At 45.1% G+C, this 17,133-nt stretch overlaps 1 protein-coding gene across 5 annotated transcripts in view; it reads right to left on the bottom strand.

Annotated features, from left to right (window-relative positions):
* The window catches only part of TRAPPC9 (trafficking protein particle complex subunit 9), a 552,118-nt gene that overhangs the window by 179,935 nt on the left and 355,050 nt on the right, over positions 1–17,133 (bottom strand). For all 5 annotated transcript variants that reach the window (XM_082364605.1, XM_082364607.1, XM_082364606.1 and 2 more), the window contains one exon: positions 14,248–14,390. In XM_082364605.1, the coding sequence (XP_082220731.1) occupies positions 14,248–14,390 (143 nt within the window). The remainder of the gene's footprint in view (positions 1–14,247; positions 14,391–17,133) is intronic.

The following is a 17,133-nucleotide window of genomic DNA, read 5'->3' as shown; positions in this document are numbered from 1 at the left end:
CTCTCTCCCCCTTTCTCACACACACACACACACACACACACACACACACACACACACACACACACCATAATATTATTCAGCCATTAGAAAAAAGAAAATCCCACCATTTGTGATATGGATGAACCCAGAGAACATTATGCTAAGTGAAATGAGCCAGACACGGAAAGACAAATACTGCATGATCTCACTTATATGTACAATCTCAATTAGTTGAACTCATAACAGCAGAGAGCAGAATGGTGGTTAACCAGGGGTAGAGGGGTGGGGGAAACGGGGAGAGATTGGTCAAAGGATACAAAGTTTCAGTTACACAGGATGAGCAAATCCTGGAGATTTAATATTCAGCATGGGGACGGTAGTTAAGAATACTGTGTTGTATACTTGAAATTTGCAAAGAGATTAGATCTTAAGTGTTCTCACTAGGCACTCAAAAGGTAACTATGAGAGGTTATAGATACATTAATGAGCTTGAAATGTGAAATGAAATGTGACATGACTGTGTTAACCATTTCACAATGTATATATCACACTGTACACCTTAAATATATACAATTTTACCTCAATCAAGCTGGAAATATATATAACGGAAAAGACTGAAATGTTTGGCTGCACTGAAATGAAGCACTTTTGTACAAGGAAAAACATTAAAATCAAAGCAAAGAAAAGCTAGCTGTGAAAAGGTGTTTGCAACACATAAACCTGACAAAGGGTTAGAATTCTGAATTGATAAAGAACTCCTGTAAATCAATAAGAAAGAAATGATCCAATGGAAAATTGAGCAAAGAACAAGAGTGGACAGTTTAAAGCAGAGGAAATCCAATGGCCAATATATAGGAACAGAAGCTCAATACAACTAGTAGTCAGAGAAATGGAGAGAAAACCCTCAGGTATGATTTCCCACCCAACCTATTGGAAATGTTTAAAATGTGCTCTATGACCAAGTGTTGGCCAAGATGTAGATCAGCAAGAATCATGGGAATTCTCATTCAGTGCTGCTAAGGGTGTAAACTGGTACAACTCCTTCACAGGGCAGGTTGGCACAACCTGGCCAAGTAGTAGGTGAGAACCCTTTGATCTAACGACTCAACTTGTAGGCATGTATCTTGGACCAACTCTCAGAGTTCGGCACAAGGATGCTTCCTAAAATGTGCACTGCAGCCTCATTTATAAAACCAAAGAACTGCTTTTAATGAAGCGCAGCCAACTGGAGAGCAGATAAATAAATCTGTAACAGCCACACACTGGAAACCTATATATAAGCGAAGATGAATTAAGAACTACAAACCTCACCACAGGTTAAGTCTCATGTTGACAAGGTTGAGTGAAGAGCAAGTTGCAGGAGATAGTTACACATTTATATCAAGTTTAAAATATTTAAAAATACTCTATATGGCTTATAATAATCAACTGTAGGGTAGTAGTCACTCCTGGTGAGAGAGGAAGAGAATAGGGTCACAGAGGAGCACACAGAGTTTTACCAGTTTCATTTTTCTTTCTTTAAATTAGAAAAATAGATGCAAATACAGTGAAATGTAAAAATTTGACAAATTTGTGTGGTTGGATAGATTATCATCCCCTTGACTTTTCTTTATATGTTGCTTATAAGATGTAAGACATGTTTTATAAGAGGTATTTTTAAAGTCACTTAGAATGTTGTCTTAGCCGGGGTTCCCCCCAGGAGGCAGAGCCTGAGAAGAGGGATGGAGTGGAGCAGGTGTTTGGGAAGGGGATGCGGAGGGGAGCAGGGCGGGGGCACGGGGTGCGGTGAGAACGCAGTACCACGGTGCCTTACTGAGCTGGCTACCGTGTGGACCGCTGGCGCTCACCCTGCTGGTCCCTCTGAAGAGTCACGGACTGTGCCTTGAAGTGTGCCCCTCAGGCAGAGGAGAGGGGATTACTTCTCCAGCAGCCCCCGCCCTCCCTGGTCAAGCTCCCCCCGAAAGGGGGCAATTCCCCGACTCCCCACACCGTGCGGCGTGTGCACCTGTGCTGCGGCCCCGGAGAAGGCTTTCAGACATTCCAGAACTCGAGAGCTACACAGCACAGCTGAGGTGAGGTGCTGTCAAGTTACCCCTGCATAAATCTGGCTGCCACAGAGATGGCTGGTGTAAAACGTGGGCTAGGACTTGAGGCAGAGAACAAGACGCGTGGATAACAAATTTTTTTTTTTTAATTAAGTGCATCTCCTGAAATCATAAACAGAGATTAAAAACTGACTTCAGATGTGACGGCAAAGGAGGGCCTCTCTGATGAAATAGCATTTCAGTTCAGACCCACACAACAAGAAGGCAATCATGTGAAGGTCTTGGAGGACTGCTTTCCAGAGAAAGCAGTTAAGGCCAAATCTTAAGGCATGGTGCCATCAAGGGACAGAACGAGCCAAGAGGAGAGTGGTATGAAATTAATGACAGAGGAAAGGTCGTGACAGAAAGTTTGGATTTTATTCTAAGTATGATGGGAAGCTATCTTTAGAGTCTTAAGCAGATAAGTGACATGAATTGGTTGATGTTTTAAAAAAAATGACGAGTTCCTATTATGGAAAAGATGGCGTAAGTACAAATAATCCACTGCGTCTCTCCTACTGAACCCAACTATAAATCATACGTATAATGCATGGAGCAGCTATTTGAAGATTCGAAAAGTAAACTATAGAAGGTGGATTTGGGAAGGAGATCTGAAATCGAAGTTTCTCTGAACTTCAGAGTGAGTTTCCATCTCCCTCAGTCCTACCCGTCCTGAAAGGCGGCTCGGAGGTGCCCATTCAGGTACAGACAGGCAGAGTTCCGCGAGCTGCCTCTGTCCCAGGTCCAAGGCGTGGGAGAGGGCACCATGAAGGTGTGTTGGGGGGCCCTCTGGGCTTTTTCTTTTTTTCTTTTTTCTCCCCCGTTTCTCCCAGCCCAGCCCCTGGGCAGTACCGCTATGTGACAGTGCCACGATGGCAGTCATAGCTGCACGGCACATACAACTCCGAGGCCAGGAAACCATCTCTCTGACCCAAGGGACTGAGGTCCCATAAGCACAGGGCCAGTCCCCATCACTTTTATTTCCCTCTCTGTCCTCTGACCAGTTAGTCCCACACAGAGACACACGGAGGAAGAACTCAAACCATGGCTTTGTTGTGGGCAGACAGCGAAGGGAGGCCCTGGGCAGTGCTGGGCAAGACTATGGAAAGGAGAGAGATGAAGAGAGCAATTCGCTAAAGTGGTACCTGACCTGGGCTCACCGTGGAGCAAGCACGAGGGGTTGGATCCTGAGCAGCAAACCATGGGCTTTGGTAACTGAGCTCCAAGGAAGAACAGTGGGTGGCACACACAGGACTGATCCAAGGAGAACCACAGACTCTAAAACCAGAACCGCAGCACAGCCCACAGAAGGCACTGCGGGACCGTGGTGTGGACCACCCACCCACCAGAACAAAAATATCAGCATCCTCTGCAGGATTCAAACAAGACCCCAGCATCTCACAACATTATATTTGAAATGTCCATAATATAGTCTATAACTACTCAGCATAGGAAGAACCCGGGAAAAAGCCAACTTGCAAAGGAAAATAAAATCAACAGACAACAACCTCAAGATGAAAGTCTTAACAGAAAAAGACTTTAGATATGTTCCGCAAAGTAAGGGCAAACACACTTGAAACAAATGAAAAGATAAAATCTCAGCAAAGAAATAGAAGATATAAAGAGGAAACAAAGAGACACTTTAGAAAAGAAAAAACTGAACTGAAAAATTCACCAGGTAGTGAATTATCTGAGTAATTGAGGGAACGAGTAGACGTAAAATGAGAAAGGATATAAAACAAACAATACCATTGACCAACTGGATCTAACTGATGCTTAGTGAACATTCCACCCCCCCAAAAAAAGTAGGATATCCATACTTCTCAAGTTATATGCAACATTTACCAAAATAAGCCATTTCTAGGCCATGTAAAAAACCTCTAGCAACTTTAAAAGAGTAAAAATCACACAAGTATTTTTTTGAACCACACAGGAATTAAACTAATATATTTGAAGATAGATTAATAATTTATCCAATGGAAACAGCTGAGAGAAAAAACCGGGATAAAAACAATCTTATGAGACAAGAAAAGCTCTAAAAGTCATGTCATAGGAGTTTGAGACGAACAAAACAAAACAAAACGCACACACAGCCGTTGAAGAAATAATGGCTGAAAATTCCCCAAATTTGGCAAATAACATAAACTTACAGATTCAGGAAGCTCAGCAAACCCCAAGCAGCATAAATTTTTAAAAATCTATGCCCAGAGACATCCTAATCAAACTAAACTTTAAAAAGCAAAAGGAAAGAAGCCATCTGAAAGCAGCCTGAGCAAATAAGGCATTTGGTACAAGGAAAACGATTCGAAGTCTGAAGATTTCTTATCAGAATACCAGTTTTGCTGCTTAATGGGTATATAATATCTTATGTAAGTCATTTAATTTCTCTGAGTCTCAGTTTCCCCAACGAGGACAAGAATGCCTATGTCATGGAATTATTAGGAGGCTCCAATGGGGAAAAAATTGAAAGTGCTTTGTAAAACTACAAGCAGAATATTACATAAATGTGAGGGGTGGTGATTATTATTAGCTTGGTTGCAGTCACTGGAGCAGCAAGAGGGAAAGCACACAGCCCTGCCAACAAAGCAATCCCAGCTAATTATTCAATACTGACTCAGCTAAAAGAGACTATGAGAAATTCCCATGCCAAGGTCTGAGTCTGTCTAAAAACCATGGCACCATGCCCAGAAAGTTAAGTGGGGCTCTTTCTCCCTGAGTCTGGCCGAATTTTCCCAGCCCCTGCAGGGTCCAAACATCACCCTTCCATCAATCCTAGGGGCGTGGTAAAGTGAGTGAAGACACAGCCAGACCGGAAGTGATGGCCACATACACCTTTGGCCAAACCCATGTGGTCTTTTAAAGTTCCATAAGCCTGCCTGTTATCAATCAGCCTTCTTTCCTGAAAAATTAGTAGTCAGTTTCAGGATGGAGAGCTTTCTTGTAAGTCTTAAGAAAGCCAGGGAGCTTATTCAATCTAAAGTGACAAAAAAAAAAAAATAGAACAAACAATCAGAATGTTCTTCGGGTGATATCATCTCATCTTCACCTCTGCCACACAGATTACGGAGCTTCCAAACCTTGCTGAAGACTCTGACAGTAGATTTACTGTCCATTAGAACTGGGTTTCCCAAAGTGTGATGTGAGGACCACCTGACACAGATCCCCTGGCTCTGCAGGGGACAACGGATCAGCGCCTCGGAGGTCACGCCCAGGGCTCTGGTGTCCTCCGGGCCTGGGGTTGGAAGAAGCTGAGTCTTAACTGGTGAGAAAGACGAGTGGGCGGCGGTGGCACAGAGACTCAGGAAACAAGCAGGGGAGGCTTCTGGAAGGAAGCGGCTCCCGCATTCGCTGAGGCACCAAAGGCTTGAGCGCAGGCCTGCAGGTGGACAGAGCAGAGCACGCGAGCAGACAGGGATGGAGGAGCACGGACCATGCGGGGAGCTTGCAGGAGGCGCGTGGGGTGGGGAGAGGAAACGGCAAGGCAGACAGGCTGGGTCAGACTGTGCAGAGCCTTGCGTGCCCAGCTCTGGAACCGAAACATGACTTACAGACGACAGGGACTCGTGGAAGGACCCTAACGGGGGGACAAACTCATGCTTGCGTTTTAGAACAAACACTTCAGCAGCTATTTGGAGAAAGAACTGGAAAGAGAAAACGAAAGCTAGAGACTTTGAAAGGCTGTAGCAACTGTCCAAGAAAGGGAGGGAGAGGCTGGCCCAAGGGACAAAGGTGACACGCCTGAGTCAATGCAGAGCTACTGAAGTGGAAAGGACAGATCTGGTGACCGACTGAAATGTGGGAACGGTTCCCTGTGGACGGCTGACACACAACCTGGCCTCTGACGGGTCTTGAGGGGCTGCACATAATGAAGGCAGGAAGGGCCTCTGTTTCTGATTTTTTAATGAGTACGTTTTAAAATAATGTTTTAAGACGTTCCCTTTAGAGGAAAAAATTTGGAATGGCTAGAATCCAAAAGACATATAGGATAACAAGCATCGGCAAGGATGTGCAGGACTGGAACCTTCAAGCACTGCTTGAAGGTTTGGGTGGGAATGTAAGATGGTGCAGCCGAGCTGGAAAATGGTCAGGCAGCTCCTTAAATGGTTAAACGGTTATCACATGATCTGATAATTCCACTCTTAGGTATACCCAAGAGAAACGAAAACTGGTCCACACAAAAACTGGTATGTGAATGTTCATAACAGCATTATTCCCAACAGCCAAAAAGTGGAATCAACCCATCAACTAATGAATGGATAAACAAAATGTAGCATATCCACACAGTGAAATATTATTCAGCATAAAAAGAAATGCCATACTGATACTTCCTTGTGGGTGAACATTGACTACATTATGCTAAGTGAAAGAAGCCAGTCACATTTTGTATGATTCCACTTACATGAAATTTCTAAAACAGGCAAATCTAGAGACAGAAAGTAGATTTGAGGTCGTGTAGGGGAGGGGGAGGAGGGACTGCTAATGGGTACAGGGCTTCTACCGGGAGAATGAAAAGTTCTAAAATTAGATGGTGGCGATGGTTGAACAACTCTGTGACTATACTAAAAACACTAAATTATACAGCTTAAGTGGGTAAATTATGTGGTATGCAAACGATGTTTCCATACAGCTCGCGTGTACATGCAGCGAGAGTGCCCGGGGGTGGTGGAGGTGAGACCAACACGCTCCTGCCTCAGCCACAGCACTGCGTCACCTCACCGGGGCCCAGCGCTCAGCGCCACCGTGGTCTTGACGAACACATCATCTACTCGCTGTTATACTGTCTACTTTGCACTCATAATGGACCACAGGTACGAGAAAAGAACCATGAAGACCACATGTTAAAAGGGGCACAAAAATGAACACCAAGACACTTGTGCCTCAAAATCCAAGGTTAAAAAGATAACATATAATGACAACTATGTCATATTTGGCTTTTCACTTTCTGGGAATGAAGACAAGCCCAATTCAAAAAGGATGGAAACATACTTAAAAATAACTTGAAATCATGGTTCATGTAGCATCATTTGCAATTAACTCTATAATGATTAAAACTCTGAAAATGCCAAACGCAAAAATTCTAAATGGAAGGTCACAAAAAACTCTGGCCAGCTGTTGATGATAGACAATCTACCTTTTAACATACGTTCAATCCCTAAATCAAGTATGACATGGGCCTTTTTAATTGATGTTTATAAATCATACTTCTTAACATAATTAGTGTATATTACTTGTTAAGTAGAACAATCTTTAAATCTGTCTTTAAATAAGGAATATTGATAGCATTTTTAAATGAACATTAACACATAACATTCAATAATGTAATAGTTCAAAATAAAATACAGATCACTTAAAATTATTGATTGTAATACTTTAATAATATGTATGGTTGAGACATAAAATAGGTCCCTTCAAGGTACAGCTGTGCGAGTGGAGACAGAGAAATGGGAGATGGTTCACCGCCTGGGCAGCTCCTAACTGGTGACACTGGGGACCAGAGGGTGCTAGCTGCTGTGTCCACCTAAGTGACATGCCCAGCTGCTCCTGCCATGGGAGGCGGGGTCCCAGCTCCTGCCTGTGCAGACCTACACTATGTCAACACTTGGAAAGACGATGAAAAGCGTGCTCATCGTCTCAGGGAACACAAGCCAACAGGAGCAGGAAGGGATGGAGCAAATGCGTTAAGTCATTAAGCTCCTCCCACCAGAGATTCGATGAATGGCTTAGAGAGAGATGGGAGCCCTGGGGCAGACCCAGCCCCCGCCCATCACAGAAGCAGGTCTCGGTGCAGGTGTCCGCCTCCCCTCCTCTGTCCTCCCCAGGGTGCCCCTCACAGCCCAGCCTCAGTGACGGCTGTGGAGAGGGTGAAGCTGCCGGGCGGGCGAGGGCTTCCCTCTGAGTAACACAGCCCTGCTCTTCGTACCAGCCACCCAGACGTGAGTCCCCAGCTGGGCTATCCCTGTGCCACTTCCACACGGAAGAGGGGGAGTCCCTGACCTTGCCCGTGACAACCGCCGTTTCTCAGTTTTCTACCTGTGTCAGGCACTGTATTAGACGCCCTGTGTATTGATGCATTCTTTAAACCTTACCACAGCCCTGCAAGATCAGGGTTCTCTCCATTTCAAGATGAAGAAAAATGATGCTTAAAGAAACAGGAACGACTTGCTCAAGACCTCAGGGCGAATAGGTGGGAGGATCAAAATTTGAAATTGGATACAGGTACAATGGGTTCTGAATCCTGTGCTTGTTAAAATTCTAAATTGTTGTTAAATTTAAAACCAACTTAAATCAACACAGCAACTTGAAAAAGATCAACCGTGATGAAATCCGACATTGAAACTGCCTTTATCACGTGTCTGTGAGCAGAGGCTCCCTACAGCGTGGGGTGGTCCCACTCGACGGGGGAAACGGAATTCTTCTTCTAAATGTCCGGGGAGAAGCGCCATGGTGCGTCAGGTTGTATGACTTTCATTCAGAATGTAACAACTCCCACACCTTAAGCACTGCTCAGGGGAGTGTATTTTCCACAGAGCTCAGAGTAGCAATGTGTAAGACTGGACCACTTATCCTAGCAGCCTAGAAAGAAGTTGCTCCTGCGGTGGGGAAGGCCAGGCACTCAGACAGGGAGGCATGGCCCAATCCATTTCAATCTGGTCCCTAACAACATTACCAGGCAGCTTGGTGTCAAAAGTGAATCTTCCTGGTAATCGATCTCCTAAATAAAAGTCAGCTGAAACCTAGGTACACCCCTGAAGGAAGGAGAATGGTTAAAAAAAAAAAAAAAAAGCAGTGAGAATTCCACCTCCCATCTATATTGCGCTTTGGCTTTGAGAAAACACTGGGCCCTCTACTGTTTAATCTGATTCTCTTTTCCCCCATGAGGTGAGCAGAGCCGGTGATCACTCCAGTGAGGGGCAGGAGGGCTGAAGCTGCGAGAGATACAGAGATGCTTGCAAAGACACAGGGGGCCAAGGGAAGCCCAGGTCTCTGGAATCCCAGTTCAGAGTATGTGTGGCAGGAAGCATGGGTTTTGGTGCCAAGAAGGCCAGAATTCAAATCGAATCTCTTTTTCTCATTAATGTGCAACGAGGGTGAGTTATTTAACATCTCCGTACAGCAATGCTGACGTCAAAGGGTTCTCTGGAGTTTAAATTCCACCCATTTTTGGTCTCTTGGGTATTTATTTTTAGGACTTCATGGTACATGTTGGATACAGACCTTTGTTGCATAAGTGTATTGTAAATATTTTCTCCCAATATGGAGCTTGCTTTTTGATGAGCTGAAGTTTTTAATTTTGATAAAAACCATCTTATCAACTTTTTATTTTATGGTTAGTAGTTTCTCACCCCATCTGAGAAATCTTTGCTTCATGGAAAAATTTTAATTAAGAATTAAAACTAATTAACTAATTAAAACTAAAAATTAAACTCTTTAACTGATATGACTATCTCAGGGATTCTATTCTCTCTTGTACCAACTTTAGTAATTCATGTCTTTCAAGATTTTTTTCCATTTCATTTAAGTTGTCAAATTTATTGGAATATGATTTCTCACAGTACACTCTTATTATTCTTTTAATGTCTGCAGTATTTAGCCATGCCCCCCTCTTTCATTCTCATTATTAGTAATTTGTGTGTTCACTCTCTTTTTTAAAATTCTGACCATCCTGGCTATAGTTTACTAATTTCATTAATCTTTTCAAAGAATCGACTTTGGGTTCCATTTAGTTTACATGTTATTTTTTCATTTTCTATTTCATTCTTATCCACTCTTTATTATTATTTTCTTTTACTTCAGTTTATTCTGGGTACATTTTGCTCTTCTTTATCTTACATAGACACTTATACCACTGATTTTAAGCCGTTCAACTTCTAGCATAAGCATTTAGTGTTCTATAATATCAGTTAGCTGGAGTTGTTTACTAGTCCTGTGCAAGCTTTCTACATTTTTACTAATTTTCTGTCTCCTTGTTCTGTCAAAAACTGAGATACAAGTGTTGAAATATCCAACTATAATTATCTGTTTTCCATCTCTCCCTTCAGATGTCGGTTTTATTTTGAAGTTATGTTTCTAAGTGCATTTGCATTTAGGATTGTCAGGTACTCTTGATGACTTGACCCGTCCATCATTACAAATTATCTGCTTACTCTCTCTTTTTCTCCTGAAAGTCTACTTATTTGATAATATATCCATGCCATCTTTCTTATGATTACTGTTAACATGGCATGCCTTTTTCCCCCCATCTTTTTGCTTTTAAACTGTGCATATTTAATGTGAGTTTCTTATAGAAAACATAGAGTTGGCTCTTGTATTTTTATACAGTATGACAATTTCCACGTTTTTTTCCCACCACATATATGTCCAGTTCTTCCAGCATCATTTGTTGGAAAGATTTTCATTCCACATAAAATTGTTTTCATACCTTGCTGGTCATATGATCAATTGATCATACATGAGTGAGTCTATTTCTGGACCATCTATTATGGTCCGTTGATCTCTCTATCTTTACAACAATAGCATTCTCTCTTGATTACTGTAACTTTATGTTAAGTCTTAAAGTCGTATAGCCTAAGTCCTCCAACTTTGTTTTTCTGTCAAGTCATTTGCCTATTCCATTGGCAATAATCTGTTCCATTGTGAAATAATTTTTAAAACAGCTTGTCAACTTCCACCACCACCCCCCCCAAAAAAGTCCTGTTGGGATTTTAATTGGGATTGCACTGAATTTATAATCAAATTTGGGGAAACTGGTATCCTAGCAGTAACTGACTCTTCCAATCAATAAACATGGTATCTCTCCCCAACTATTTAAGTCTTTCATCCATACGTCACATCATGCACAAAACTTCATTTGAGACAGATTCTGGGAAAAACTTTAACTATAAACCTCCTCAAAGAAAAAGTGGCAGAGTATCTCTGTAACTCGGGGGGCAAAGATTTTAAATGTAGCATTTAGTTCAGTTACATTTAATGTAATTCTTGATACAGTGCGTTTAAATCTACCACACTGCTATTTGTTTCTACTTAACTATATGTTCCTGGTTCTTTTCTTCTCCTTTCTTGCCACCTCTTTCCCCCTTTGGGGGGTTATTATTTAGTGTTCTGTTTTATCTCTCCCGGTATACTATCCATACCTTAAGTCATTGCTCAAGGCTTTACAACACGTGTCTCTAACATCACAGTCTAACTTCAAATAATATAACATTTTGCATATAAAAATGTCCATTTCTCCCTCTTTTTCCATTTGTACGACTTTCTTTTTTTACATATTCTACTTCTTTATATGATATGCACTACAAAATTAAATGCTATTATTTCTTTCTTAGACAGTCAGTAGTCTTTTAAAGAAATCAAAAAGCGAGGATAAAAAAATCTCATACCTAACCTATTCACTTTATTTCCAGGGTTCATCATTCCTTAATGTAGATCCGAGTTTCCATCTGGTATTATCTCTGCCTGAGGAGCTTTTACCAGGCTGATAAAACACAAGGACTGTTTCTCTGTCCATCTCTGATCTCAGTGGGTGCTTCACGTAGCACCCAAAACACTGGAGGTGTTGGTTTAAAGGTTTACAGTCTGCTAAGTGCTTTATTAGACATACAAAGAATGTACAGGGTAACCCACAGAAGGACCCCCACTATGCCTAGTCATGGTCAGGAAAATTTTATAAAAATGTAACATATATCAATGGCAAACAGACATTTTCCAAAAGGTTAAGTGAAGGAATGATAGTTTAAGAAAAAGAACAGTTTTAGAAAAGGAGGTATGCAAAGGCACACAGGAGTAAGCTGTCCTGACACGTCCTGGTGATGGTGAGAAGCAAAGTGTCTTTCACACGAAGTATGGAGGGACTGGGGACAAACAGCTGAAGAGAAACGCCTAGATCAAAATTTTAAGTACCTTGAATATCAGAGAGGGGACTTTGAACTTTATCCCGTAGGCACTGGGAACGTCTTTAAGCCAGATGGTGACGTGGGAACGTTCATGTGTGTTTACAGGACGATGCCGGAGCAGGGTTAGAGGCAGGGGGACTGAGTAGGCAAGCATTTCTAGAGTCCCAAGGAAAGATGGCAAAGACGTGCAGTGGCATGCAGGGACATCAGCTCCACCCACAGGATTTGGGGCTCAGTTAGACTCAGCAGGAAAGGAAAGGGAGGATTAGAGGGAATCAAATCTCAACCCCAAGAGCAGGGAAAAGAAACACGGAGGCCAGAAGAAAGAGAGTGAGGTCAGCAGGCGGGTAACCAGGAGCCGAACAGCGCGTCAGCTAACCACCAACTCTTCTGTGTGTACACGTGCACCAAACCACAAGGCAACATTCTTCTCATCTTAAATTGTCATTAAGAACTGCAGGGGCCATGACATGGAAGCCAGATATCAATAAGGCGAAAATAATCCGACTCAGTGACAACCTGTGCTGCTTCTAAGACCTATTTATATGAGCAGTGGCAGCAGGAGATGAGGGGATGAGAAAGCACACACACCAGGAGCGGAGCAAAGCACAGGAAGGGCCTGAAAAGCTCTAACAGCACCTGGCGGGCATCCTTGCCAAAGCTTCCCGCCGGCAAGTGCTTTGACGCTTTATCCAAATTCAAAACAGAGGCAAGCGCTGGCAAGAAAGACCATTACTCTGTGGGTTGAAAAAGTGATAGATGATGAAATGTGATCAGAATGTGCTTGGGCTGAAAAGCCCAAAGCAAAGACGTTAATTCTTGCCGAAGCCATTCTCCAATGGCTGGGGAGAACAGCAGTCTTTCCTATGAACTGAAACTACCCTTACTTTTGGGGGCTGTATCACTCTAAAGAGAGTTTTACATCGACATTAACGTCCCTCTATTATACTCTGCGGACTATAGAGCCCACTGGTGGAGGGGAGAGGGACGCTGCATGTGATGTTCTCTCCCCCACGGTCAAGGATAGACAGGTAAGTATAGCCTTAACTCCATTAAAAATAAGTAATACTGGGACTTCCCTGGTGGCACAGTGGTTAAGAATCTGCCTGCCAGTGCAGGGGTCACGGGTTGGAGCCCTAGTCCGGGAAGATCCCACATGCCGCGGAGCAACTAAGCCCGTGCGCCACAACTACTGAGGCTGCGCTCTAGAGCCTAAGAGCCACAACTACTGAGCCCACATACCACAACTACTGAAGCCCACGCACCTAGAGCCCGTGCTCTGCAACAAGAGAAGACACCGCGATGAGAAGCCCGCGCACCGCAACGAAGCGTAGCCCCCGCTCTCCGAAACTTGAGAAAGCCCGCGCGCAGCAGCAAAGACCCAACGCAGCCAAAAATAAATAAATTTATTAACAACAACAAAAAAAACTCTAGCCCACTCTATCCTCCCCCGAGATGTAATGTGCCCCTGGACATGAGAATGTGGACATGCCCAGGGGTGGTCAGGACCTGCCTTCCAAAGGCTGCTCACCACCTGGGCAGGAATCTGACCCCAGAGGGTCTCCATTTGGCTGGAGCCCCACCCAGTGCTTCAGACCCCACAGCTCCCAGTTCATCACAGGTCAAATTCGGGGGTGAGAAACTGTCATTCTCCCGCCTAAGGCAGGAGTAACCTCTAGTATCTCTGACCACTTCCGGGTTTGAAGTAGACAAACTGGTTTCTTTCTCCCTAAAGGCAGACTGGGCCTGGGGAAGTAATCAAGAGAGAAAGCCTCCTGCAAGCAGGGTGCTCTGGGCAGAAACGACCCCGCGCTCCAGATGGCTGGGAGCTCCGCAAAGATGGGGCTGAGACGCTGGGAGCCTGGCCCTGCCTGCACAGTCTTCCCGGGGCGCCCGAAGTGACACAGACAGATAGGCTGGACGCCTCCGGGGGTCTCCAAGACAGGGAGCCGTCTGCTGAGCCCCTGCTAGCAGGAGAGCTGAACCAGACGGGAGTGAGCTCCAGGCTCGGGACAACGGGCGGGAACCGTGTCCTGCAAGATGACAACCACACGCAAGCATACTGCACCGCCAACAATACTACTACAGCACGGTAGAAGGTGTGAAGTCCGGTCACTCCCACCTAACTGAAGCGGCATTGCTCTACACTGCCTGTTTTTCTGGTGAAGACCCGGGGAGGCTAAATAACTCAGCACAGCGAACAGTGGGACCAAAACGAACACCAAGGTCAGAATTCCAAACGCAGTGCCCTCAGGCTCTAGAACAAGGCGGTCCAAGAGCAGAGGTGCATTTACCTGGTTGCCGGCAGAGTACTGACTCGTGTGAAGAATACAGATGGCTCAACCTCTACGTGCAGCCCCAGGGAGAGGTTCCTGTAATATCCTTCAATGTGGCCCGGGCCTCCGGAGTATTTGAAATTCAGGATAGCTTCCAGGGTCTAAAAAGATGTAAAAAATGGTAAGTTAGTACTCCCTAAGTTGATTGCCATTCCCCCAGGCAGCAGACTTCGCTCAGATAAGGCTGAAGATTATCCCAACTGGTAAAGTTATTACCACGGGCAGCTCTCACCCAGGGCTGTCACCTGGCACCTGACATCTGGTAACATCTTTCCTCCGATGATGCCCTGTATCTAACACCTACAATTCTCAGCCTGGAAACACGAATGGAAAGGAGCTCCAGAATTACTCTGTGACGGGATATAGCATTTCAGAGAGAAAAACGCATTTCAATCAGCATCACTTAAACAGACAGATCAGGTTGCGGGGGAGGAGGGACTTCCATCAAGGAGCTAGAACGTGGCTCCCAGGCTAACAGTGAGTAAGGCCGACAAACTACAAACTCATGACACTTCCTTGAACCCACAGAGATAAGGTCACAGGGCAACCACATAGCCAGAAGGCCAAGGAGGAACAAGGTCCTTCCAGGAGGGACAGAGTGGGGACACATCTCAGCGGGGGCAGAGCCAGCCACCATACAAGCTGGCAGGAAGGAATCAGCTCAGACGTTAATGAATTGCTAAAGGCTGAGTAGGGGCTCTATTGATAGTGAGGACTCTCCAGACCCAAGGACAGTTCCCACCGCTCCAGGTCTTCTCCAAGGACCTCCTTGGGGGCTTACACAAAGGACGGGCAGGGGCAGGAGTGCAGGCGAGCCTCCCTGGGGGTACAGGACTGGAAGAGGGGGTCAGGAGCCACCATAGGAAGAACAAGAAACCGGAACCCCAGCTCCAATCCCCTACCCCCATCCCAACCCCATCCAGACCCTTCTCTCCTCTAAAGCAAAATCTTAAGCTTCTGGAGGAGGGGTAGCCAATGCCAAGGGCACAAAGACAGGGGTAAATATCCGTTCTAGTGAGGGGAGGGCAGACTCTGCTGGGAGGGCCAGGAGCCGGTCCCAAGCCAGGACCCTACAGCAATGCCACTAGAGACGGAGGCAGGAAACCCATTCGTACACACTGCCCACCACTATACCAGGCAGAGGATGGCTGCTACTGGGGGAAGGGCAGGAACGCCGAGAGCCCACACGCAGGATCCAGGGGCACGGCTCCGACCTAGGACTGAGGCAGCACGAGGAGAGCAAGAGGGCCCCATCTGCTCCTGGCACAGACCTAGCAGGCACCCGGTAAGAAGCCTCTGGGGGTGGCATGAAGGTGTGGAGAGATCCCGGCCAGGTGCTGGTGGGCAGGGAGGGCTCAGGGCTGAGGATGGAGGACCATTATGGGAAAAACCCCTGGTACCTACCTCAGCAGCCCCTACTTTCTTCCCCTTCCCCCAGCACAATTTGGAGCCTGTGCTGCACCAAGAGTAACCATAGCAACAGGAAATCTCAAACCCAGCTCAACCCCTCACTAAAATGACTCAGCCTTCCCCGGTAAGGTCCTAAAACAGGCGTCAGCACACTATGGTCCAAGGGCCAGATCTGGCCCGCAGCCTGGTTCTGTATGCCCTGGAGCTGAGAACAGTTTTCACATTTTTAAAAGGTTGTAAAACAAAACAAACGACAAAACCAAAGAAGAATATGCAACAGAGACCATAGGCAGCCAGCAAAGCTGAAATATTTACTATATGGTCCTTTACATAAAAAGTTGACCGATAAAACTCTAAGAAGAAAACATAGGAGGAAATCTTCATGACCTTGGATGAGGAATGGTTTCGTAGATATGACACCAAAAGCACAAGCAACAGGAGACAAAAGGCTGGTGTCATGGAAACCCAAGGAGGGCAGAGCTCTGGGAAGAAGGGCCAGAATGTCCATTGCTGCAGCCAATCCATGTAAACAGGGTCTGAGAAAGCATCCACCACACTAATGGCGATGAACTGGTCACTAATGACCCTAGTGGAAGCCTTTTCCAGAAAAGGAAGAGTGAGGGTGAGCTCAGAGCATTGTCTGGGGCTGACAGTGCCGGACAGGAGCCTCAAAACCACGTGTTCAAGGTGGGGACTCAAGCACATTCCCACCTGCAAGAGCCAAGAGAAGCCACACTTCCCAATGGCAGAGCAGGTGCCTGCCCACCTGCCCTCCTGCTCTCTTCCCTATGCTTCAAGAGTCACATTTCAATAAGCCTTCCGGGCAAGACACGGCATTTAGCCCTCAGTTATTGCTTTCATTGACCGGTTTCCCCTCTCCAAAAGAGAGGCAGCCACAGCTACACAATTATTTAGAACTAAAGAAAACCACCTGTGTATGCATGCTGTCAGAGGCCATCCTAGGTGGAGAATGGTTTTCCTCTGGGAAGGCCAGAGGACAGAAATTCCAGAGACAGGCAAGGCAGCCTGGTACAGTGGACGGAGAGCAGGTATGGAGGCCAGATAAACTCAGCCTGACACTCTGTGAGACCTTGGGCGTAGCATCTCACCATTCTCAGCCTCGGTTTCTCAAGTGTTAAGTGGGGACAATAATTAACACCTATCTCACTGGACTTTAATGAAGATTCGGTGAGAAAACGAAGTAGCAGAACAAATATGCACTCACTAAAGAGGTTCCTTTCTCCTTCTGCAACCTCACCATCTGACACCCTAAGGCAACATGGCTTAAAATAGGAAGAAATGTGAAATGTATTTCAATGCCATTTATTTTTTTTAACATTTTTCGTATCGTGGTAAAATACTCATAACATAAAATTTATCATTTTAACCATTGTTAAGTGTATGGTTTTGTGGCATTAAGTACTTTCACATTGT

This window comes from Balaenoptera borealis (genome assembly GCF_965194805.1).
Source record: "Balaenoptera borealis genome assembly, chromosome: 17".
NCBI classification, from domain to species: domain Eukaryota; kingdom Metazoa; phylum Chordata; class Mammalia; order Artiodactyla; family Balaenopteridae; genus Balaenoptera; species Balaenoptera borealis.
This window is presented reverse-complemented; position numbering and strand designations above follow the sequence as displayed.